Genomic DNA, 23,844 nt, shown 5'->3' with positions numbered 1-23,844 from the left:
TACAGTGAGATTCTTATTAGTCATCTCCCTGTATGTGGGATTTAAGTAACAACTGTCCCAAATTGCCAGAGATGTAATCTGCCATAGAAGTTAATTCAAAGACTGTTCTGAGTACAGTGAATGTTTCAGTAACACTGAATGGCTACAGCTGTGATTTTCATGTACATATTTGAATTCTGAGTAAGTTGTGTTGTTTTTGAAAATTAATGTTTGTCTGCATATTGTTAAACACAGGGCAATGTCCATAAAATCTTGGAAAAGTGCAATTTACCACTTACTGGGAAACAATGTGTAAACCGCATCATTACAGAGAAGGTAAAGTACTTTTCTTGAATCCTTGTCACTACTTTCCTCCTCTATCCCTAAGAAGGGACACTCAGTAAAAGTAGTAAAGCTTAGTAAAAATGAAGAGTATATTCGGTATCTGTTGTCAATGAAGGGCAAAGATTCCCTTGGAGTTCAATTCCAGAGGTCTGGGGGCTCATATTTTTCCTTATAAAGCTTTCACCATTGACATCTAGCATACTGGGCCATACTCTTAGACACTTTCAGAACAAAGATGCTACACATGAGAAACCTGCAAATTGTGTATCTCCTTATTTTTCCCAAAGTATTCCTGTAAATTTGCCATGTGAGATGCAAATCCTCAAATACAGCTGTAATCACAGCTCGGGTTGTTTTTTTCCAGCAGAGTGACAACTGTGTAGCACCTATATGTCAGACAATTGGCATCTTCCTTGGTGTATACTACAGACTTTTTTCAGAGAAACACAACCTGTAGCTGTAGCAGGGCTTTAATTCTTTTGTCCTTACTTGATTCCATTTGTGAAGCAGTTTACTCTCCAGTGCAAGTACATGTGAGCATCTGATATTGCTGCTGCTCAAAGTACATTAGTGGATCTTTTCAGCAAAGTATAAGTGACTTAAGGTTTTTGCTGTAATCGCCTTTTATTATCAGTGTTTACATTTGAAGGGCTTAGAGTAGTCCCTCTGTGACCCATCTATCATGCTAAGTAGAATGCATCAAAGGTGCTGATGTAGAATTTGCTTTCGTCCAGTGGTGTATTGCTACTGTAATTTAAAGGGATTTTTCTCCACAAAGTAAGGGAAAATTAGTGAAAATGTGGAAGTCTTTCCAGTCTTTTACTAACTGGCCACATACAAATGTAAAGTACAAAAAGAAGAGAGTGAACAAGGGCTGATAGAAAATAAACAACAAGCAGAAATTTCTCTTAAGAGTCACCTCTTGTCAGATCTGGTTGCTTTATTAGGACATGACACAAATGTACAACAGTACTTAGATAGTGTTGCAAATTCTGTTTCCACACTAGCTTGCGAGTCTGTATGTTCCTTATGCCCAGCTTCTCTTTTAACACTTAGAGGAGCTATCGTTTTTCAGTCCCGTAAATCAGCCTCGTGCCCAGAGGACAGCTGAACTTTAGTATATGTCTGTGATGAGCGTAAGACTTCACTTTCATTTCAAGTTCAATCTTCACTGGTTTTTGCTACTGCTTTTTTTTTTCTTTACGGAAAATGACTATAGACCTTATGGTTCCCTGGCAACTAGCTTTCAACCTGTCTGTCTCCCTTTGGTAAGCACCATTAAAGTGCACATCGTTTTACAGGTGTTTTTATTTGGTGCACTTGTGAGCCTTGGAAGTGGAAAGCATATCTTATGAAGACATCAGAAAGAACAGCCTTTGCTCCTTCAGCCACTTCCTCCCAGGCTTTCTATTAAAAATACTAGAAATCTTGTCTTTCATTGCTAGCTTCCAAAAATACTAACATTTGCACTGGGTGTGCAATGGCTGTTGGAGAAGCTTATAATCTGATGAAGGTGATCGGCCACTCCGTACCTGTCTACCATCCTTAAAGCGAAATAGAAGAATGAGGGAGACATTGTATTTCCCTGTTTTCCTTCATGATCTCTTGGTGAGCATTGTCTTGCAGCAAAGAACATCTCAGCCCTTTCCTTTGGACCTCCCAATTCTCACCAGATTGGAGCAGGAGGCATGGTCCTCATTTCATGCAGTGAAGAACAGTTGCACGTTTTCCCCCCAAAACTAACACATCTCATATTTTAGATTCTTTCAGGTATGAATAAATGTAGCAGAAATCTTTATTCGTCAGTCAGGAAAGTGAAAAGTGAAACCAATTGATAATGGCATCTTTTGTTATTGAGGGAACGCTACCTACTTCAGCACACGATTTTGTACAATATTACTACTTAACATCCTCATTTTCTATTTTGATAATAAAAAATTAATTGTGTGTTATTTGAACCTGACAGGCTGTGTTTGATGTGGACAAGAAGAAGGGATTGACCCTTGTGGAAATCTGGGAAGGACTGACAGTGGATGATATCAAGAAAAGCACTGGCTGTGACTTCATGGTAAGTCATTTTACAAACATATAGTTAGTCTGGTGTCAGAACAAATATTCTCCACAAACATCACATGAAGACTTGTAGACGCAGTAAGTTTCCTCCTTATAGGTGAGGGCTGGATAGATTGCCTGTGGGATTTACAGTGAAAATAAGATAATTTAGGGCTATTCTAGTATGATTATATCGGAAGCATTAGAAGCTAGGAAAAACTGAAGACATGGAGAAATGCCAAAGAGTAAAAAGACAATGTGGAAAGGGAACTTCTGTGATGCTTTGAAGAGGGGTGCTGATTCATATCTGAGAGGTGGATGAATATTTATTTTTCCACTGTATAAGTTAGTTTACCTAGCTCTCTGTTGCTAAGTTTTCATGCTATCTTTAGGTGGGGTTGTGAGTCTTCTCAACAGGGGTGAACACACCTCTCCACTCTGTGTTACTAGTGCCAATAAATTAAATTCCTTACTGTTGATATCTTTGCTTTTTCTCTCCCATTGCCTTGTACAAATGAAGCTTATGCTCTGCATTAATCCAGAAAGCCACTGCCTTTTGACTTTCATATTCATTCTTAAGTCTCACTTAATACTAAGACAAAACTGGCTTATTAATGGAAAGCTGTAGCGCACTAGATTGTAACTGATTGCGTATGTGTGGTTGATAACATACAGTTTCTTCATGGCCTTCTCCTACATGCACATTACGAAATTTTTTCTTCTGTGTTGTGAAGTCTCCTGAGGCAGCCCTCATTTGGCGAGGACAGCGAGTATGACAGTATACAAATTGTGCTGTAAAAATAGTCGGGGAATATTTGGTAATGAAATGCAATACTCTTCCTCTTTGCAGAGTTTCATGGCAGGGCTAGGGCACATAATTGAAAGATTGCAGAGCAGTTAGTATGTGGAAGAGTTTGTTATTAAGGCTTTGAGCATACCATTGGCAGTAAGTAAAACTTTCTGAGCAATGAGCCTGTGGAATTTCATTCATTTCCTGTGTCAGTAAGAGAGCATTTCTGATAACTAAATATGATAGTGTATGTTTTTCTTGTGGAGTTTTAAATATTTTAAATGAAGATCTGTTCACTTCTGAAAATACATTCATTTATCTGAGAAAAATTATTCAGTTAAAGACGAGTGACCTGCAACTGCAGATTGCAGGAAACTGCTACAAAATCACTTTGCTCCATTATTAATTTTCCATGTAACATTTTATGGAAGTCATTATTATTTTTTAATTTACAGTGGAAGCAACCTTCCATATTCAGCAATTCTGTGTGCAAAAGAAATTATTCATTCAGCTTCTGACTGTGATTTAGGAAAAAATGATCAATTTTTTAAAACTTTGATAATGTCAGGACTTCTTTTTCTTTGGCTGGTCAGCCTGTCAAACAGATAGCATCCAAGATTAGAACATAAAAATGACCTTGTAGGTTTGTATCTGTCGCAGTCAGTGACTTTGTTTTGTTCTTGCATATTTAATTTGGGGATTAACTTCATGATGAATTTGAAGGTGCCATGTTTAGTAAGCATTTAAATAGACTGAAACTACAGGAAAGGACTTTTGTTGTCAGAAGGCACCAGTCCTTACGTGTTCCAAACCTGCTTGTTTGGAAGGAGTTGGTTTCCTTTTGGTTCAGGTGACCAATATATATGTATTTAATTGAGTGTGTGTTACCCAAAGTAAAGTCCAACAGCCTATGCTCAAGGCAATGAAAGCAGAAGCAACCAAAGAATTCAGAGAAAGAAGTGATAAGCTTAAAATGATGGGCTATGAGATTAAGCTTTGCAGCAGCACAGTGGATATGATAGGGCAAGACTATTAGGACCAAAGAAAAGATCAGCACCACCCACTGTCCCTTAGTGCTTTCCTGTAAATGTTACAAAGGAATGGTACAAATTTTGAATCTTTACGATAGCCTGAAGTGGGATGGTATTGCAATAGTCCACCATCTAGGTCCCTGGGATCTGTCTTACTGGGAACAGGAAGGGACACTTCACAGGCACCATTTCCTAGTTCTCCTGAAGGGAAACTCCAGTGCAGTCTGCTTTGTACGGCTGCCATGGTCATGCATGAAATCACGAGCTGCACCAAAGGAGCTGTGAGCATGAAAAATGTAGATGCTGCTTGGTTTATGCACTTTCATATTCTTATCTTGAAGGCACGCGGCTTGCATAAATGCTTGCAAAGCAATGCTTGCTTGCAAAGCATGTACCCCTGCCAAAGTATGCATGGCGGTCAGCATTACCTACTGATTGGTAGTTCCAAAAATGCCGGAAATCTCTATAGCGCTGCAGATGGAAAGCATGAACCACAATGATTTGTTTATTAAAGCTGTGGCATGGAAGAGCACTAGCTGTTCCTTTCTTTCTTCCTTGCCCTTCCCCCCCCCCCCCCCCCGCCCTTCTAAAGAATGTTTCCAGGCCTCAGTGACCCAGTCCTCCTCTCATTGAAATCCTTACCAAATCTTCTACTGACATCTGTGACAGCAAGACTGGGTCACTGTTGCATAATATTGGACCCTTGATGGCCTGATTTTTGTATACAGCGAACACCTACAGCTCCTTCACTTAGTTTTGGAGTTCAGAAAATAGAGATTTGAGCATTGTGATAGGCATTTGTTCAGAAAGCAGCATCCTCAGTTCTTTTTTCCACATTTCAAGGCTCTGCCTCAGGCTTCCTTGTAAGAGTAACAGTTGTGCTTGTGATTATGTTCACTGAATGAGACATGTTGTTCTTGTTTATGTCGGTGACAGGAACTTTAGTGATATTGTATTGCTACAGTAAAAGCAGTTTTTTTGGATCATGTCTGAAGAAGGGCAACAAAGTTGGTGAAGGGTCTAGAGAACAAGTCTTCTGAGGAGCGGCTGAGGGAACTGGGGCTGTTTAGCCTGGAGAAAAGGAGGCTCAGGGGAGACCTCATTGCTCTCCACAACTACCTCTACAAAGGAGGCTGTAGTGAGGTGGGTGTCAGTCTCTTCTCCCAAGTAACAAGCGATGGGACAAGAGTAAATGGCCTCAAGTTGTGCCAAGGGAGGTTTAGATTGGATATTGGGGAAACTTTCTTCACCAAAAGGGTTGTCAAGCAGTGGAACAGGCTGCCCAGGGAAGTGGTTGAGTCACCATCCCTGGAGGTATTTAAAAGACGTGTAGATGTGGTGCTTAGGGACACGGTTTAGAGATGGACATGGTTTAGACTTGGCAGCGTTAGGTTAGTGGTTGGACTCGATGATCTTAAAGATCTTTTCCAACCTAAACGATTCTATGATTCTATGATACGTTTTGCTAGTTTGAAACAGAACTAATGGGTGGAAAATGAGGAGTTGATCCTTTTCTAGCAGCTGTTTTCAGTGGATGCAGTGAATGATCTTAACTAAAGCAAACATCTCTCTAGGTTCATTACAAGTGAGATTTTAAGGGATGGCTGTACTTTTATATATAACTCTCTCTCCCCATGCAGACTACTCCTTTTTGGAGAGGAGAACATTATAGCTTATATGGCTTTCTTTGAGACACATTTGGCTATACAGTCCCATTTTCACAGCCTGCTTACTTATTTGGAAAACATTTCCTAAAGGACATTTGCAACAACAAAATGCCAAAAAAAGTGATTTAGAGTCAACAATCTTCATTATAGACTGGCATCATATCAAAAATAAACAATTCACCCTCGATTTTACTGTGCTGTGAAAACAGAGTGTTGGCTTATCTTGCACACTTAAATCAGATTTGCTGTAGCCTAGCATATAGATCACCTTGGCAGGTAATCTGTTTGGGCTTGTACTGGCTTATACCGTTGATGAGACCATGAGAGAACAGACTGAGAACCATACTTTTGCAGACATATTTCATTATAAAAATAATAAGGATAAGTCTGTCTGGGTAAAAATTCCCCATCCCCCCCCCCTTTTTTTCCTTAATGTAAAAGCTCAGTTTTACAAAATGATCTTAAAAGATAACATGGAGTTTAGGAAAAGCATCTGCCAAGGAAACATTAGGTAGTTGAATAGAGATTGACTAGGGTATGTTTAAAAAGAAATCGACTGTCCAAGTTCAAGCCAGTGAGTACAAAATAAGAGAGGATATGGTTTTATTTTCTGGAAGTACATTTTCCTTTGAGGAAACAGGCTGTTGCAGGATTGAGTCCATTTTTGCATGGATGTTGTGTTTTTCCCTGATCAATCACCCCTACTGCAAAAGTCACATCAGGGACAGATTTTTGTACAAAAGCTGATGTTGAAATTGTGGTTTGTTTTTATCTGCAATTTCAAATAATTAGGAGTTAATAAGGGATAAGCAACTTTTATTATTTTAACAAATAAGCTAACACTGGTCATATCTTTTTGAGGGGTTGTTTTTACATTTTTGAACAATAACTTGCTTTTGCACACCTGATGAGGTCATTAGAAGTTATTAGGACTCAGCATCATTCAGAATCAGGCCTTGAAAGAACTGCTTGCTATAAAGAAACATAATGAAATAAGCATAGGGCTGTTTGTGTGGCTGAAAAGGGTAGTTTGGGGTTGGAAATCAGTCAACAAGCTTGAATTGCAGGGAGTCCCTGGGGCCGTGTGTCCTCTTACCAGTTCAGAGGCTGCATACAGGACTGCCCCGGCAAACTTGTCCCAGTACACCTACCTGTTCAACGTTAGCTAAGTATTTTGAAGCTTCCAGGATAAGCTGTGCTTCCTGTAAGTGAAATAATGTTAAGAATGTGTTGCTTAGGAGGTACTATAAGAAAATAGCAACTCTGCGGCTGCGTACTGTAAAATAGTCTTCATTAAGCACATTCAGCCCTTACCAAATGCTGTGCTCTTAGTACAGTGTTACCAAATTGACTGACTCTACTGGGATTTAAAGCAATGGCCTCAGGGGGCTTTCTGCATTTCAGACTTGATTACTCCTTGTTTTCCAAGCACAAACTATCCCTTTTGCTACATTAGCATTTTTCTGCTTATATAACCACATTATATTTAGAGCAAACAGTTGTATTTGGGTCCAGTTCTGAGTGGTGCTGGGCTCTCGCCACCTCTGTCACCTTCAGCAGGCACTGTGGCACTTCAGCACTCATGGGGATCAGACCCTTTCTGGAGCGGATAGTGGTACACACAAATGACAGCTGTTAGCATCAGATGTGCAGACATTACATTTAACGTAATATGCTCATTCAAATGTAAAACACTTGAGGTTTTGATGGCACCAACATCTACAACAGCAGAAAAACAATAATCTACTCCAGTAATTGGCTTTTGTCATTATTTGCAGAATACAGATTTCAGTGGTGCTATCTTCATCCTCCAGTTTTTGTCAGGAACCATCCCTGGGTGAGGCAGAAATAGGCCCAAATTAAGTGAGGCACATAGGCACTTGGAGTCAGAAATGTTGAAACATTTCTGGAACTAGTCCAGGAATGTTGGTGCACTCAGGGACTTTTTGCAGCTCCTCTACACTTGTACCAATTACATCTATTTGTTATCCTAGTTCACACACAACTTTGAAAAATCAATGACGGTTTCCATCCACTGAAAATGTTTCATTAGCATTTGATACAGTAAACACATTCTTCATGAACTAAGCTTTCCTTGGTGGCTGTTTTCATAAGGTTATAAATGATGATATATAGTGGCTGGAGGAAGGATAACGTAGAAATCTGACTGGTACAGGAAGTACAGCCCTGTACCTCTAAAAGAAAGAGGCTTTAATGCTTGGAAGGGCCCTTATAGATCATTCTTTCATGCGTTAGCTTGTTCAGTACTATTAAGTGAAAAAAATGGGATAAGGAGGCAGAAGGAATGCAGTATGTGATGTTTCAGTGGGACACATTAATCAACTAGGAGCCAGATTATCTGTGGAACTGTTTTTCATCCTGAACAAGTAATATCACATGAGTTATTTTTGATCTTCATCCTGGGGCACCTATTTAAATAGGGCTGGGAACAGGAGATATTTAAAGAGGCTTGAATCTTCTGTGGAGAGCTTTTCCTCAGGGTATTTGTGTAGACCTGCAGTCAGGGTTCGACCAAATGTTAACCATTGCTACTCTTCAAAGTATTCTCTGTATTGTTCCCATTTACACCTTGTTCCTCACTGAGTTTCCTATTTAGGCTTACTGTGTTTTGTTTTTGGTCTGCCGGATATCTTATAATATCACTAGTTGATTTTTACAAGTATATGGAATTAAAACAATAGAATACATAAGTGTGTCCTCACACAAAAATGAATGTGAATGGAAAAAGGCAAGTTTTTTAAAAAAAAGGTAAAATTAGAAGTATTGAACTATATCATCATCAAACAAATCAAATGAATGTGAATGGAAGAAGGCAATTTTTTTAAAAATAGGTAAAATTAGAAGTACTGAATTATATCATCATCAAACAAATACTCAAATGTATACACATACGATAGGTACAGTATGTGTATAATATACATATACATTTGATTGTATACCCGCTGCTAATATGCATGTTCCAAAACTCAGTTGACTACTTCTGCACAGATCCAGCATGGACAGACAGCATCCTATCTCCTGGTGGGTTGGGAGGAAAAGCAGAATGAACTCGGCTATTGAGCAAAGAATGCAAATCATCAGTTTAAGATGCCTTGGCATGCTTGTTTTAATACTGCAGTGGCAATTCAATCATATATTGAATATAATCTGTTTTGTTGCCTCTACATCATTCAGTGTATTGATGCATGAATGCAAGTGGATTAGAAGGTGATGGCTGAATCTGTTGCCCATCTGCAGCTATCTCTTCTATTGCTGTTCATGGCAAGCGCAGCCCAACTGTACACAAAGTATGACCATTTATGGGCCAGTGCATTAAATAAGCCACAGCCTATTTTTGAGTTACGTTCATGCACCATCCTGTGTGCTGTATAATTGAGGAGCTGCTTCACCTCAGTTCAGCTATCCCTTCTGCTGGCATTGGAAGCCATCTGAGAAGACCATGCAGTTAGCAGGAGCAAGTACAGGTTCAACTGTCCAAGTTTAATCTGCTTGCATTCTTAAATCAATAACCCAACTCAAAATAAATGAAGTTTACAGGCTGGATACTAGCACCACACATATCTTGTATTCCTGCATCAGAGAATTTAGTTGTGGGAGTGTTTCTTTCTGAAATAACTGCAAATATATCAGTTTAAACAAATACAGTGTCTCTAGTCTTCAGTGGCATGTAGTTGATAGAGGTGGAAGTGAATGGTGGGTTGTACTGCTATATCTGTATGCCAACTGTTGTGTTTTTTCCCTCCTTTTTGCTAGGTTTCACCAAAACTAATACCAATGAGGCAGATTTAAATGTGAAATACAGACTGGGCTCAACTTGCCAGAAGGCTTGTTTCCAAATGGGAGCTCAGTGAAGAGAAAACGATGACTGTTTTGCAATTTTTTTTTTTTTTTTTTTTTAAGGGCTTTGTAAGTAGTTTCCAGATAGTTAAACTCAGGCTGTGACTGTCAGCCTAAATTGTATTTTACTTTCATAACATTACCAATTTTAATGGAAGGGTGAATTTATTCCCTAAATTTTGAATGATGTTATACTAAAATGTTAATGAACATTGTCAAAAAAAATGCCTTGTAGTCTCTCTGCCAAATACTACATTTTTTACACAGAATCAGAAAATGACCACGCAAAACTTATGATTGCCTCTGCTTTTCCTGATGTCATTAATCTTACAAGTCACTCCATTGCTTTGGAACTACAGCACTTACCATGTCCATTCTCCTGTAAGGGTGTGGGTTTTTTTTCCCGGCATGTTCTATAGCAAATGTACGCAGCTGTAGAGAGACATCAGGAATATGGACTTGCCTTTTCCTGAACCTTTTAATGAGTCTGTGACAAAACTGTTTATACCGGTGGAAATAACTGGGTCCTTAACCCTGAATGTATCTGCTGTTTCCACAGTGTGTGTCTGTTGGCATTAAGAAGCCTACACCTCCCAAAGTCCAACCTCTGACCCCTTCTGGTTAAATCATACAGACTAGAATGGGACTAGTATGAAGGAGGAAGATTAAAAAGTCTCTGTCCCCGTGCAGACAACTGGTAGCTGCACAATTGTCCCACGTGAACCACTCTTACTCTCCAGATATAATCCTTCTCCCCAGCCCTCATTCAGAGGGACATGAAGATTGTTTCTGAAGTGAGGTCTGGCCTTCCAGTGTTACGTGCAGAAACAGGGGAAGAGAACATTGGGGGCACTTGGAAGATTCTTCTGAAGGGAATACAGTTGGTTAAGGGTAAAAGCAGTAAGTTTGCACCACTTGCCGATCGAGGCATCGGCAAAAACTAAAGAGTTTGGAACCCAAACTCATGATAACTAGAATGAATGCCGTGAGACAATCAAAATGAAAAGTCATTCTGTCATACTGGTTCTGCTATTTGATAAAGATCTTCCTTTCCGTGCTATTAATTACAAAATGACTGTTATTTTTGCAAATAGGTAATATGACAGCATTGGATCTCACATCCCAAATCGGCATATGTCTTTATTATACAGAGCATGAATTGACTGGAAATCCGCATTTACTAAAATACAGTGTTATCTCTAAGTATAATGGTTTCTGTCATTCATATAAATAGGAACACATAAAACACTTCAGTTAAAATAATTCCTGACATAATATTTGACATCAGGACTGGAGCAGATTGAGTGACTGAAAAACATGTAAAATGTAGATGCACAAATAAATATATATATATATGCGCCTATCATACATGTGATAAGCAGTGTTGGAATATGATACAGAAGGGCATTCTAATATTAGCTGGATGAGGTATTCACCATAGTCAGTGTGTGTTGTGGAAGGAATGTAACATGTTTCTAGGGAACCAGGTAGGAAAATCCTGCAATATTTAGCTCCTGTACTAGCCTTTGTACTGCATTTTTAATTCTAAAATAAGAAATGCTTCTCTTTCATGGGACAGTTACAGAATTTGTCTTGATCCACACATGGGTTTTATAGCAGTAAAACTGTTTTGATTAGAGAGATTATTTTGTTTACTTGCACTTACTCTAAACAATTCTTTGATGATCTCTTGTCGATACCAGAATAGGTTATCCTTTGTCCCACAAAGGAATAAACAAAATGCCTTTGTAAGCATTTTTATGCTAGTACAAAAGTACTCCCATAATACTAGGTTGTATGACTTGAACTCATGGCTGCTAATGGGTGGTAGGCTGTTGTATAGCCTGAATGTGTAGGCAAGACCTGATGCTGAGCCCATGGGAAAGAAACGTGTTGTACAAAGACTAGTGTTAATTTCATGACTAAACATATACAAGTGATCTAGTTGATTGATAGGTAATTTTCATGCAAGACTTGAAACTACATTGATCAAAGTGCTCCAGAATATCTTAACCCAGGATTAGCACAAGTTAGTTTTTACCTAGCTTTAGTTTTCACCTGTTTCGTCTAATTAGCTGTATTCCCTATGTTATTCACTCATTCCAAACAAGTTACTTTCTTAAAGTTTGGCCATTTGTATTGCTGTGGAGGTGTACTGAAGTTCTGCTGACAGAGGTTTTGCAGATTAAAAGTCTCTATATAACAAAAGTTGACTCTATTTTAGCTCAGTATGAAACAGCTTTGGTTTTGGATAGAGCAGTCTAGAGGCCTCTTCTCCAATCCATAAAGACACTTCAGTGACAATTCTGACCCTTGTGGTGCTGTACACAGCAAAAGTTGCCTATCTTTGCCTTCAGGTCCAAGGATGGGTGAAGAGCTACTGAGGGGATGGGTGTGATCCCTGAAGGTGTCTTGTTCATCGTCACTCAAAGCTCTCGTAGAGAGTACCCAGAACAGATGCTGTTTTTAGGGGAGGAGTATAAAAACTATTATACAGGGGAAGGGAGTTACTATTAACTTATCCAGAGAAAAAAAATATATTTAAATAGCTGGGGAGGTCTTAAAGAAATCTATAAATGAAATGTTAATCTATTGCAATTACCTGTGCTACATTAGTTGTAGGGCTGATTAGTTAATTACAGGGAACATTTATTGACATATATAAAGTACAGGAGAAGTGTCTGAGGGCAGCATCAGGTGTATGCTGCTTCTGCCATAGAACTATGCTTTGCTGGCATACGCACAGAAGCCATCATTGTCATTAATATATGGCTATAAAAAGATGAATGACCTGATAATGTCTGGGAGTTCAGCACCTTGGTTTCTGAAGCAAAGAATTAGGAGCCAAGAACTCCTGAGTTTCATCTTTTCCAGTTCTCCACTTACTGCCTTGAGAAATGTCATCTGTGCTCTCTGCCTTGTCTCCTGTTGATGGAAAAGGGGATGTTTTTCTTCCTACCTCACAGGGATGTTGTGAGGAATAACCAGCTAAGGTCTGTGCAACAAGTTATTTTTCCTCTTCAGTTTGGAGATCACACTTGATCAAGAGTGTGGAAGAGTACTTGAAGAGCTTCATACATGGGGATATGAGTTCTGTGTCTTCTCATATTTGTATCAGTGTTAATGCAAGGGAGTAAAAGTCAATATGGTGCTGAAAACTGGCTAAGAAAGAACAGGCTCTCCTTGTATACAACAGTGGTGCAAATACCTGTATGTCACACTTGAATTTTTTTTTGTCTTGAGGACAATATATTGTGGTAGAATATTGGTATTGTTATGAAAACATCATGTGTCTGCACAAGCTAATTGCAACAAGCTGTGACTCCACTTTTTTAATTGATTTGTAAAGTAGGATTAGAAATTAAAGCACTCCTAAGTATTTCCCTCTCTGTGGACGCAAGTGTGGTTTGTAGGTAAGGTATACTCTGAGCAGTAGTTGCGATGATCGGTATTACAGGGATGAGAGCTTCTCCTTCCTCTTTGGCGGTTGATGGTATGCATGAAGGTTTATTGGAACATCACTGAGATCATCCCCTGCTTGACAGCACTTCACAAGACAAGGACAGCTGATACTCTTTGTCCTGAAGAAGATGATGATCCTACTATATTATCACATTGGACTTATTTCACTTTATATTTTACTGACTTTTGTCCCTGAAAAAGCAAAAAAAATTATAAGTATTATAGAAAATGTAGTTGTACTGTAAGCTCTGCAAACTATATGTCAAAATCCTTCTATGTATTTGCAAAACAATCAATAAAATAAATATCAAAAATCTTAGGTTTCATTTGTTGTTACCATTTTTTGTGGTGTTCTGTTCTGCCATTAGGAGCAGTAAAAGATTAGCTCGTGTTCACATTAGCATGTCACACCTCAGCACACGCAAAAACCTCGAGGTCTTGGCTGAAGGTGGAGGGATTTGATAAACAGAAATAACTAAGCTTGAAACTCAGCTAACAGCTGGATTCTCCATGTTCTCTCTTCTCACTAATGTCTCTGTTGGGTCAATCTCAAACATAATTATCACATTCATTTTCATAATTACTTGTTTTTCAATCAAGTCAAATAACGGACTACATATGTAGTCCTTAGAGAAGTGATTTTTTACCTTTTGATTAAAACTGCTGTAGAAATGATAGCATTTGAGATGTTAATCATTGATGTTACTGTATGGCTGCGCTCAGAAAATAGTACTAGATGACACCTGAAGACAAATTCCATTAACCACCTGGTGAACAATAAAGTAGATGATTGCAAAGTGATGAAAATGCTTGTCTGTGGATAGTGGGGTCATCCTTCCATACATGTCATAAGGACATGAGTAAATATGTAATAGTATCATTTTATCTTCAGTATCATTGGAAAGCAGGTTGATAAATGTGAAGAAAAATGTTTAGGCTCGGAAAAAAGCTTGATGATTCGCTCTGAAATGAAACTCTTCAGTAATTTATATGCGTGGTCAAAATCCAACAGTCTGTCACCCTTGTGAAGGGGGGGTACAAGGTAAGTGCCAAAACCACTGAGGTAATACATCAGTCTTGCAGCTCTAAAATCCACTCATAGAAACGTAGAAGGTAAAGTTTTCCTCTGGCAAGAGGAGAGAGTTGGTTATGGGCACATCTGAGCAGTTTTGTGGCATCTTGTGTGTCTTCTGTTGTTGCCTGTTTTACAACATCCCATCGTTTCTTTGATGCACTGCAGTATTCTGAGCCCCTCTTCTGCCCATGTGCTTCTGCTGCTATAGACCAGGGGTCTTAGCTCTGAATATACCTACACCGCAGTATGTGTGGCAGTTTTTAATGGAACAACTTCAGGGGACACCTTGGGCAGGGGGGCGGGGGGGGGGAATTCCTTTCCTGAATGTATTTACGTAACATCAGATTTTGAGGCTCCAGCAAAGGTAAATAACTATTGTATTTGTGTTGCGAGAACTTGCTGTGCCTGGTTCACATATTTATGTACATATTTAGAAGAAGTGAGATCATGGAAGAAATTCTTGCCTTCAAGGCCAATGGGTTCTCCACATCTGCCTCCCATGGTACTTAGATTTTATTTATTGTATTTTATTATTGTAATGGCTTGCAAAAGCAAGTAGAACATTACTTGTTTGTGGGAGCAGTAGAGTCTAAAACTAGAATTTCTATTTCCGTGCTCTTAAAGCTGTCCCCTGAGCATGCAATCCAGAGAAAAACCGTTAAATTTGTGTAAAGCTGTGATAGGTGCTTAGACTGCAGCTGCTGCGATGCTTTCGGACATTGCCACTGCTGCTGTTGCACAGGGTGAGAAGTGCTGCCTTCGGTGCAGTGCAAATCATCACGTTTGTCTCAAACCTGTGCCTGTACGAGATTCACAAGCTGGTGTCCATCCACCTGACTGCTGAAGGGTCTCACCAAGTATGTAGGTTTGTGCAGTTTTCAACATAGTAGTGGCACAGCCCCAGCTCCTTTAAAAAATGCCGATGATGCTTCTTTCCCTGTACTAACTCAGCAAGGAGAGTGTTTGTGGAGGTTCAGTTCCTAACTCCGTCCAGGAAGATTCAAAGCACGTATTGCTTGTCCCAGGAAAGCACCTAACCCGCCATGCTCTGGGGTGAGCTGGCTAAGACTGCTACTTCGGGGGAACTCGGCTTACTTTGCAGAAAGGATTGCAAGGGCTACGAGGCTGCGAATAGAGAAAGAAGCAGGAGAAGGTCGTCTAGTGTGTAAGTCATTCACCCGGCAGTCGCAAGGCCTGAATTATCTTTTGAAGAATGGCTTTTGTTTTATTAACGCAGGCTTTAAACTGTGTAAGCAACTCACTTCCCCTCCTTTCTGGCTCCCCTGCGTGTAGGCACCTACTTGCATTCAGCCAGGTGTTTCAGGACAAGCGCAGAACAAAACATGGAGGCACCTACAGAACTGTTGGCAGGTCAAGCAGTGTGGTGCTCTGGCACCTTAGTGGGGTACAGAGCGGGATTTTCATTTTTAAAATTAGATGGCCTGAATTAATCAAATTCTCTTGTAGGTGCCTATGTCAATTACTTTTATTTTTTGGATAAGTTCCTAAATATTCCCTTTGGTTCTGTCAGCTGGAAAGTACATAATACATAGGTAGAAAAGGGAATTGAAAACTTTTGTAAATGCAGGGAAAACGTGTTGCAAGCACAAAAACTGCAGCCAGGAAGAGAATTAGTTTGCATAAACTGAGCAAAAGCAACATGAAAAGCAAACTTAATATGTTACCCAAAAGAAATAAAGGCAAGCTACAGAACCAGTGTGCTTCACTGGTACAACCTACAGAAAGTATACATTAATTCTAGGACAAATTCAATCTCGTCTGTTTAGGCGGTGAGTGAATAAAGACTATAAATTGGATCTGATGCCCATATATTGCAAAATAGTACTTCCCCCACCCCTTTGGAAAATCCGGCTGTATGAGCAATTAACACTTTCTCTCAGATCTGTCCAAGAATAAAGCAAGCTGTGTGAGGCTACAGCAGGCAAAGCTGCCTTGTCCAATAAATATCCCTAAAAATACAAACTTTAAAGCTATAATCAGGCACTCTGGCTTGCTAGTCATTTCTGTCTAGTTCCATCTTTCATTTGCTCCAATAAAACGCATCGCCCATGCTTTCCTCCTTCTGGCAGCCTTCTAATCCTAAAGGAATAGCTCCCTTTGCCCAAGGAAGACTGCTCAAATTTCATCAGTCTTCCTGCTTGCCTGGGCTCGTTCTCGGGTGAAGGAGAGAAGGTAGAAGCGTGTGTCCATGTTTCTGCTGAGCCGTGCCAGCGGGGGAAGGGAACCAAGACCAGAAGAGCGGAGCTGATGTGTGCTGTGCTCGGCTGGGTAGCTGCAGGGGGGCACTGCTTGCTCTGGCTGTTCTCAGCTGAAACATGGCTGCGACGGACGGCGTGGGCAGTGATGGTGCTGGGGAATGGCGTCACAGAGCTACCGCTGAGCATCAGCACGTCTGGTTTGCTGGCCTGTTTCTAATGCACCGCTACTCACGCACCTCCTGCCAGAAAAAAAAAAGATGCATGGTATGTTCTTCTCTCTGTTTTTCATTTCATTTCAACTTGGAGATCATGTGGATGCCTGTGTTTGAAAAACGAAACGTATGAAGTTGATGGATCTTAGCGAAAAGCCAGGGCCTGGCTAGCCCAAGCCCTGGGCGTACTCCTGGCTGCAATGCGTGCCGGGGCAAGGAGGAAGACATCAGGCTTGTACATGGCTCTTCTCAGATCCTAGATGCTCGTCGTATGGCCTGTGCTTACGTAGTGGCAGGGGACAGGGCTGTACCACCACATCTGTCTGCCTTGTCTGAGAATGGCTCAGAACTTCTCTGGAGCAAAAGGCAGGGCTGAGATCTGGGACCAAAATGGCACAAAACCAGTTCTCTGTCCTGCACGGCAGAACCGCTACTGAAGCTTTTGGTTCCATGGGGAGATGCTTCTCATGGTATTGCTGATACTTCCTTCTTCTTCAGGCTTACAGGCTGGTATTTGCTGATTCTCTGCTGCTGTATCGATTAATACTGACATTTTCAGATTCTTCTCTTCTTCAGGCAACCTACAGCCTGGGGAAAAAAAAAGGGGGGGGAGGGGAAGGAAAAAAAAAAGCCAACTGCATAAATCTGCTAGCTGTAAAACTGAAAGATGGTGAAATTAGTCTGCAACAGCATATCCATGTTCTCATTAACAGCAATTCAGCGTTTTTAGGACATGTTAACTGCTGCAGTGAGGAGAAGAGGCTGCAGATCAATATAAAATAAACCACAGCCTCGCAAAACCTCATTTGTAATTTCCAAAGTACTTTCCCTCAGTCGTGCAGGACAGTCATTGTGACTACATCAGTGGGGCAATGGTTACCAAGAAAATGTCACAGACTGGTTTGGGTGTGGAGCTGCAAAACTCATCCAATCTGAAAAAAAATCTCCGTATGTTAACAAGGACAAAAACCTAGAGGTAATGTATATTGTCACAGAGAAACGGAGAAAGGGTAACAATCACTGATAGCTTCACTTCAAAAGTGGGAGAGGTCATGGCTGGTAATTAATTATCCAAATCACGGCTGTTGTATGTCTCTGCCTAACTAGCTGTCTGACCCTTTGCAAAACAATCCCTCTGAGAATGTATCAACCTGAGAGCTTGTTTCTATAGGGATTTTAACTGTGCGGCAGATTATTTTCATGGTGGAGCTGAAAGGGGTAGAGGGACCAGGGAGCCGCAAATGTAAGCCGGGCGCAGCAGACGGGGAGCTCGCAGGCAAATGGCTCCACACATCGCATCATGGCACCGCTGGTCCTGGGGCAGTGAACCCACCCACCGGAGGTCACTGCTCGTGGCTATTGATTTGGATGGGATCCTCTTTTGGGTGATCTCTACAAGCGCATGTTTAGTTTAAGCATATCTTCAAATCTAATCAGATTTAAGCGTGTGCTCGGGGACCTCTGGGAACATGGGCTTAGAGGTGAAGGCCAGAAGAAGGCAGACGACAGGCATCCTGACCTGAAAGGATTTTTTGGCTCCAGCAGAGCGTGGCCAGGCAGGACCTTCCAGCAGCCGGGGCATTTGTTTCCAGTGTGTGCAGGACATACTGCTATCCTCGGGGCAGAGCAAGTGACAGTGGGACAGGAGAGCTGGGAAGTGCTATGCAATGCCGCTGCTGGTGCGACAGTTGCCCCATGGTGTTAATCCCCATCTCAAGGACTGATCGATGTTGTGCAGAGCTGCGTGAAAAGGGAAGGCACTTCAGCCTGTTTTGCAGAGATATTGCATCTTTTCCCTGAGATGCTGAGTGCTGAACCCTGGCTTGGATAGGGCACATCGGAAGGCTATCATATACAGAACAGTTCTAACATGACAAATTTTGGCAGTAGCTGACAGTTTTACAAGAAAGGGAGATCAATTCTTAATACAAGACAATCCTACACACAGCATGATGCTCCGGCTGGGGCAGACATGTGTGGTGTGTGTGTGGAGGTTGCCCAGCGCAGTTTTAGCTAGTTAAACATTAACTACTAAACATGTATTAATTTAGTGAGATTGTGGCCTAAGGATCCCAGGATTACTGCTCCCAGGTATGGGCTGTCACCATTGAGTCACAGTAAATGTTTTAAGCCTGTGGCTTTCAAGTATTGAGACAGGTTGCACTAAAACCTAGAAATGATCTAATAATAATATAATCTAACAACTATATTTAATTTGAGAGGTTCTGTAAAAATCTAGTAAAGAAAGTGCAGGAGGAGAAAGGCTTTCCTATGACTTTCTTGCCACTTGGTACTCAAAACTTCATACATTCACACAGTGCTTCACAGTTTTAGAGGGCCTGGGCAAATCAAACCCCGCAGCAGCCATTCATCTGCATAATTACTGGGGGTCAGCTAAGAGGAAACAATTTCACCACCCCTATTTGCAGGTGAAGCCTTCGACAATAAAAATGAATACGGCTTGAGTCTCGCTAGTTATATTGAACCTTTAAGTCGGAAAGTGAAAAAAAGATAACTGGTTTTGCTGAATAAATCAGCACCATCATCTCTGCTGGGGAATGTGGTTACCTGTATTATGGCAGGAGGAGGAGGTCGGTGCCCCGTGCCCAGGCACTGTGCAAGCACCTGGGTGAGCGATGGGGGCGCTGCAAAGATGGCTGGAAATAGTGCATTCAGCACATCCTCACCCACAGAGGGGTCATATCCAGAAATGACAGAAGAAAAGATCAATTCTTAGCTGGTTTCTGCCACAAGGCCCAGGACCCTAGACAAGGAAAGCTGCTATGTCCTCTGAGGTGAATTAAATTGATGGTCTAAAATGAGCATTAATTCCTCTCCAAAGCATGGTTTGCTGGGGTGGTGTGGGCCCCGGGGTTTTGTTGCTGCCCCTGGCTGTGAGGGACTCGGTGGCAGGGAGCCAGCCCACTCCCACTAGCACCTTTCCGCCGGTTTGGTGCCATTACTGTTTTTAAGGCATCACAAAACAATGGAGGTCTTTAAGGATGAAATGGTGCTGTGGCAGAGATATTCAAAGCAGAGGGCTCTTACTTCTATTCGAGTGGTTCAAAGTAAGATTGCAGAGATATTTGCTAATCCCAGTAAACAAAAAATCCCTGCAGCCGAGAACCATCTCCAGAAAGCACAGGCAGCGTTGGCTCTCCCACACCGTTCCCCCATGGTTTTCCTTCCCTCCCTGTCATGTACAAACACAATATTTGTTTTTCACCCTTTGCACTGTGTGGGGAAAAAAATAAATTCAATTTTTTCTTGGAACAAGAGATTTATTTTTTTTGTACCTTTTCTTCCACAGATGCTAACAAGATAGTCTCAGGATCCTTGGCATGTGTGCATCTGTGTGAGTGTAAGATAAAGGGGGAGAAGATGGCAGACAAACATGTTACAGTGATACTAAGTGTCATGAATGCTGCGGTTTAAGGATAATTAAAAACCTCTTCGGCCAGGTCACTGTCTTGTTACCAGTCCTGGAAAAGGGACCGCGCATCATATTATGAGCCATAGTGCCTGCAAATCCTGTGGTTTTCTGTTGAAGCCTCTTAAAATGAGGGAACAGCGAGGCAGCAGGCAAATGGTCACTTTTCAGAGTCTCAGAGCTTTTTAGATAACCGAAGAGCATAAAGTTTGCCAATTAGTGTTTTGGACAACGCTAGAGCTGACAGGGCACGTGAAATGCTGGCAGGGCAAGATCTGGTTTCAGTAGTGGAGATTTGCATTCCTTCCCACAGGTTATGTTTTGGACAGGTGAAAGTAATTATTTCTGATCACAAAATGGGGAATGTGTGTGATGCCAGGGCCAGGGGTACTGATCTGAGCCCAAGGCCACCGCTGCCCTTGGCGCAGTTGAGTCTGCAGGGACATGCTGGGGAGCCGGGGCTTGGGGCGAGAATGCTCTGTGTGTGCTCGATCAGGCTTTGGCTTTTAATCAGGCTCTGGAATAGTCCCCGGAGGATCTTGGTACAATAAAAACCAAAGGAAAATGTGAGAATATCCAGGAGAACCAGCTCATTTTAAAATTCAGATGAAGTTTTGGAGAGGAGCGGTTCCCATACTCCCAAGGCCAGGAGAACAGTTTGTTCATTGCCCGTGCCTATGGCTGGAGGAAGTCTTGTGGAACTTGTTTTAAAGGAAATTGTTGGCCCATGGTGGTAGTTTTCCTGTTACCAGAAAAGGTTGGGTTTTTTTACCTCCCATCTGACAGCATCATTAAAAGTTCATCCTCTCACTTAACGTTTGCTTCAGCTTTTAATGAGTGTAAAGTAGGTTTGACCATCTGTATGTTCCCCCTATTGAATGCTCTTTTCATAATAAATTATACAGTAACTCTCCCAGAGGTGGTAAGTCTGGCACAGTAACAGTTTATTCCAATGCAACCATTCTTTTGATGAGAGTAAACCTGCTCCAAGAGAGCTGCCACAAGGGACGGTGCAGCCTTCACCCATGACCCTACAAAGGGCTCATTTCTCTGACGTTTATTGCAAAAGGGACTTACAGGATAGTGTTGTTCGAGACAATTTCCTAGGCTGCTCACAGTGGAAGTCCTCAAGTAACCCTGGAAAAAGATGAGGATATTACATGACTGTTTCTTGGGACTTACCATGCTGCATAGAGCATTGCAGGGCCAGAGGGAAGTGCTGCATGAAGCATGGGGAGAGGCATGTGTTCCTGAATTATCAGCAAGGGGGGTTTCTTGCAGAGAAGGGAACTGCTCTTGCTCTGCCGCAAGATAATACGAGAGGGGAGTGCTCTAGTCTGGCAAACTGAGACTGCTCTCAGCAGGAAATGTAAAAAAACCCTTATCAAAGCCAAAAGCCTTCAGCCCTGCTGAAGCTGCGCCACCTCATTTCGGGCACCAACCCGCCTCAGCCATGCCTGGAGCCCCTCCGCCCTGGATTCTTGTGCCTCTCCAGCACGCACTTCACCAACGAAGAAATATTCCCCAGGGAAACTGCAACCCTGGTAAAAGCCTGGGAACAAGTACTGAAGGCAAACAAATGGGATTTCAGACCGGTTTTTTCCTTTTAGTGAGGGTCACTGGAGTGGTTGAGCACCCTCCCACTGGCTTTCAGAGCAGCTGGTCCAGGACCCTCCTCCATCACCCTCCACAGGGCTTCACCCCTGTTTGCTTCTGCAGTCATGCTGCAAAGGTGCGGGTTTCAATTTTTTCTCTCAGCGGCCTTTCATGAAATGATATTATTTATAGTCCTGTGTCTGTTCACATCATCATTACTCTCTAACAATAAACTTAACAATGCCTTTGCAAGCCTTTGTTATTTGCTGAATGCTGTGGGGTGCTGTGTTTCTGAGCTAACAAGCACTTTAAAGAGCCTATGATTTGTCTCTTGGATATGTTATCTTGCTATTAGCTGTAAATAGGGATGTAGATAATGTTTTACATCTGTACCATTAAGAAGCAACAAATTAGACTCTTCCCCAGCTCACAAATCTTGGTTAACTCCAAGAAAATTGAATAAAAAAATCATTGTTTGTAAAGATACAGACAAAACTCTAACTCATAGGCTTGTGAATATAGCAATTGAGATTTTTAACAAGATCTGGTTGAAATTCAATATTCCTTTTCCTGGGAAAGCTCCAAAATGTTGCTATTTGTTTTCATAGCAGTATGAAAAGAAAGCCCAAAGCATCAAAGTTTCCTTTACAAAAGGAGATAAAAAACAATTAATTTCAAATCAACCATTTAGAACATTTTGTTTCAATGAAATAGATTTTCTATTTTCAGTAAGGTGCAATACAAAATAAAACACTTAGAATGAAAAGCCACTTAAGAATAAAAAATATCAAAATGTTCCTTCTCAGTGCAACTGAAACATTTATTTTTGATGTATTTGCAAAATAAAATAAGCAGCTTCTAGATATTCTCTGGAAAGTCTTGTTTTCACAGGCTGACAGGGCAGCGGCTTTCGAGCTGCCTTCTCCCCAGCCAAATTCCTGGCACTTTCTTGCAGGCTTCCTCCACAGGCAAACCAGAGGGCAAAGGCAGGTAGCAAATAGGTGCAGACACTTGAGCAAAAAATGCTGAAGTTCTCCCTCCCCAGTGCTGGAGAGATTTTGGTCAACTCTGAAAAGGCAGGGAAACAAATGCTCTTTAAAATTTTCTTTCCACATTGACAAAACTCCAGCCTTTTGGCTTTTTTAAAGTAATGATTCAGTAGCTGAGGTCTTGAAGCTGAAAAGCACAGCTTAGTTTTGAGCAGAGGGGCTTTCCAGACAGACAGCCTATGCTGGACAGTGTGCCCAGGCGGTGGGACAGACAAACTGCTCGGGCTCCCCACTGTCCCCTGGCTCCTCGCCCTCCTGAGACACCAATGCTTTGCCTGGCCTCTCTGCAAATGTGCATCCCACTCAGTATAAGATTTTCAAAAGTGATGTATTCGGAGGTTTGAGGTCCCAGCTGAGCACTCCGAAATCAGGTTTAAACACCATGGGTAGTTTTTGGAGACCCGAAGGGGCTGACATCACCTCATTGCCTGAACTCCAGTTTCTTCCGTAACTTCTGCATCAAACCCATAACACCCCTTGCTTAGTTTGGTAAGGAGTCCATTTCAGCTAAATTGATATATCTAGATTAATTTGCTATCAGAGCACCCCTGTTGGGGTTTTGCACTAAATTAAGTTGCTTTTTGAAACTGATTTTTGTTAAAATAGCGCCACTTCCCACATACCCAAAATTTCCATGGCTATAAATATGGATAACATGCCCCTCCCTAAGTCTCCCTCAATCACCACCTGATATATCCTCTAAAGCAGGACAGTTTCTACACAAATGTTATTTAAGGAGATGTATTCTCTCTTGCACACGCCAGAAAGGTTTTTGCTGAGCATCTCATGGCAGTCCAGAACATCTCCCTCCCGCATGGCTGCCATGGGTCCGGCTGCAGGTCCTGAGCACAGACGTCCCTGTGGCGAGCAGAGTTTGACCAGCCCCTTGGTGGTCTCGACCCCCATGACCTCCTCAGCTGTGACTGACTGGCATCACTGCAAATGTCATCACTTCACTGTTCGCCTTTTTCAGGATTTTTCCTAACTACACTGAGCATTGGCTCTCTAGTCACCAGGAAACACCCCACAGGCAGTTTTTTGCCTTTTTCTTCCACACTTGATCTTCCCTTTAAGTTTTT

The 23,844-nt window shown here is 41.5% G+C and overlaps 1 protein-coding gene across 2 annotated transcripts in view; it reads left to right on the top strand.

Moving 5' to 3' along the window:
• Nucleotides 1-13,510, top strand: part of OXCT1 (3-oxoacid CoA-transferase 1) — a 92,762-nt gene extending 79,252 nt beyond the window's left edge. Inside the window, exons 15-17 of one of the 2 annotated variants that reach the window (XM_076363205.1) lie at nt 235-315; nt 2,291-2,392; nt 9,639-13,510. In XM_076363205.1, coding sequence (XP_076219320.1) covers nt 235-315; nt 2,291-2,392; nt 9,639-9,674 — 219 coding nt within the window. In that variant the 3' untranslated portion in view covers nt 9,675-13,510. The remainder of the gene's footprint in view (nt 1-234; nt 316-2,290; nt 2,393-9,638) is intronic. The other variant, XM_076363206.1, reaches the window with a different exon arrangement.
• The last annotated feature ends 10,334 nt before the right edge of the window (nt 13,511-23,844 follow it).

The sequence above is a fragment of the Aptenodytes patagonicus genome, chromosome Z (assembly GCF_965638725.1).
Source record: "Aptenodytes patagonicus chromosome Z, bAptPat1.pri.cur, whole genome shotgun sequence".
NCBI classification, from domain to species: Eukaryota; Metazoa; Chordata; class Aves; order Sphenisciformes; family Spheniscidae; genus Aptenodytes; species Aptenodytes patagonicus.
Note: the sequence above shows the minus strand (reverse complement) of the source record. Positions and strands in the feature narration are given on the sequence as shown.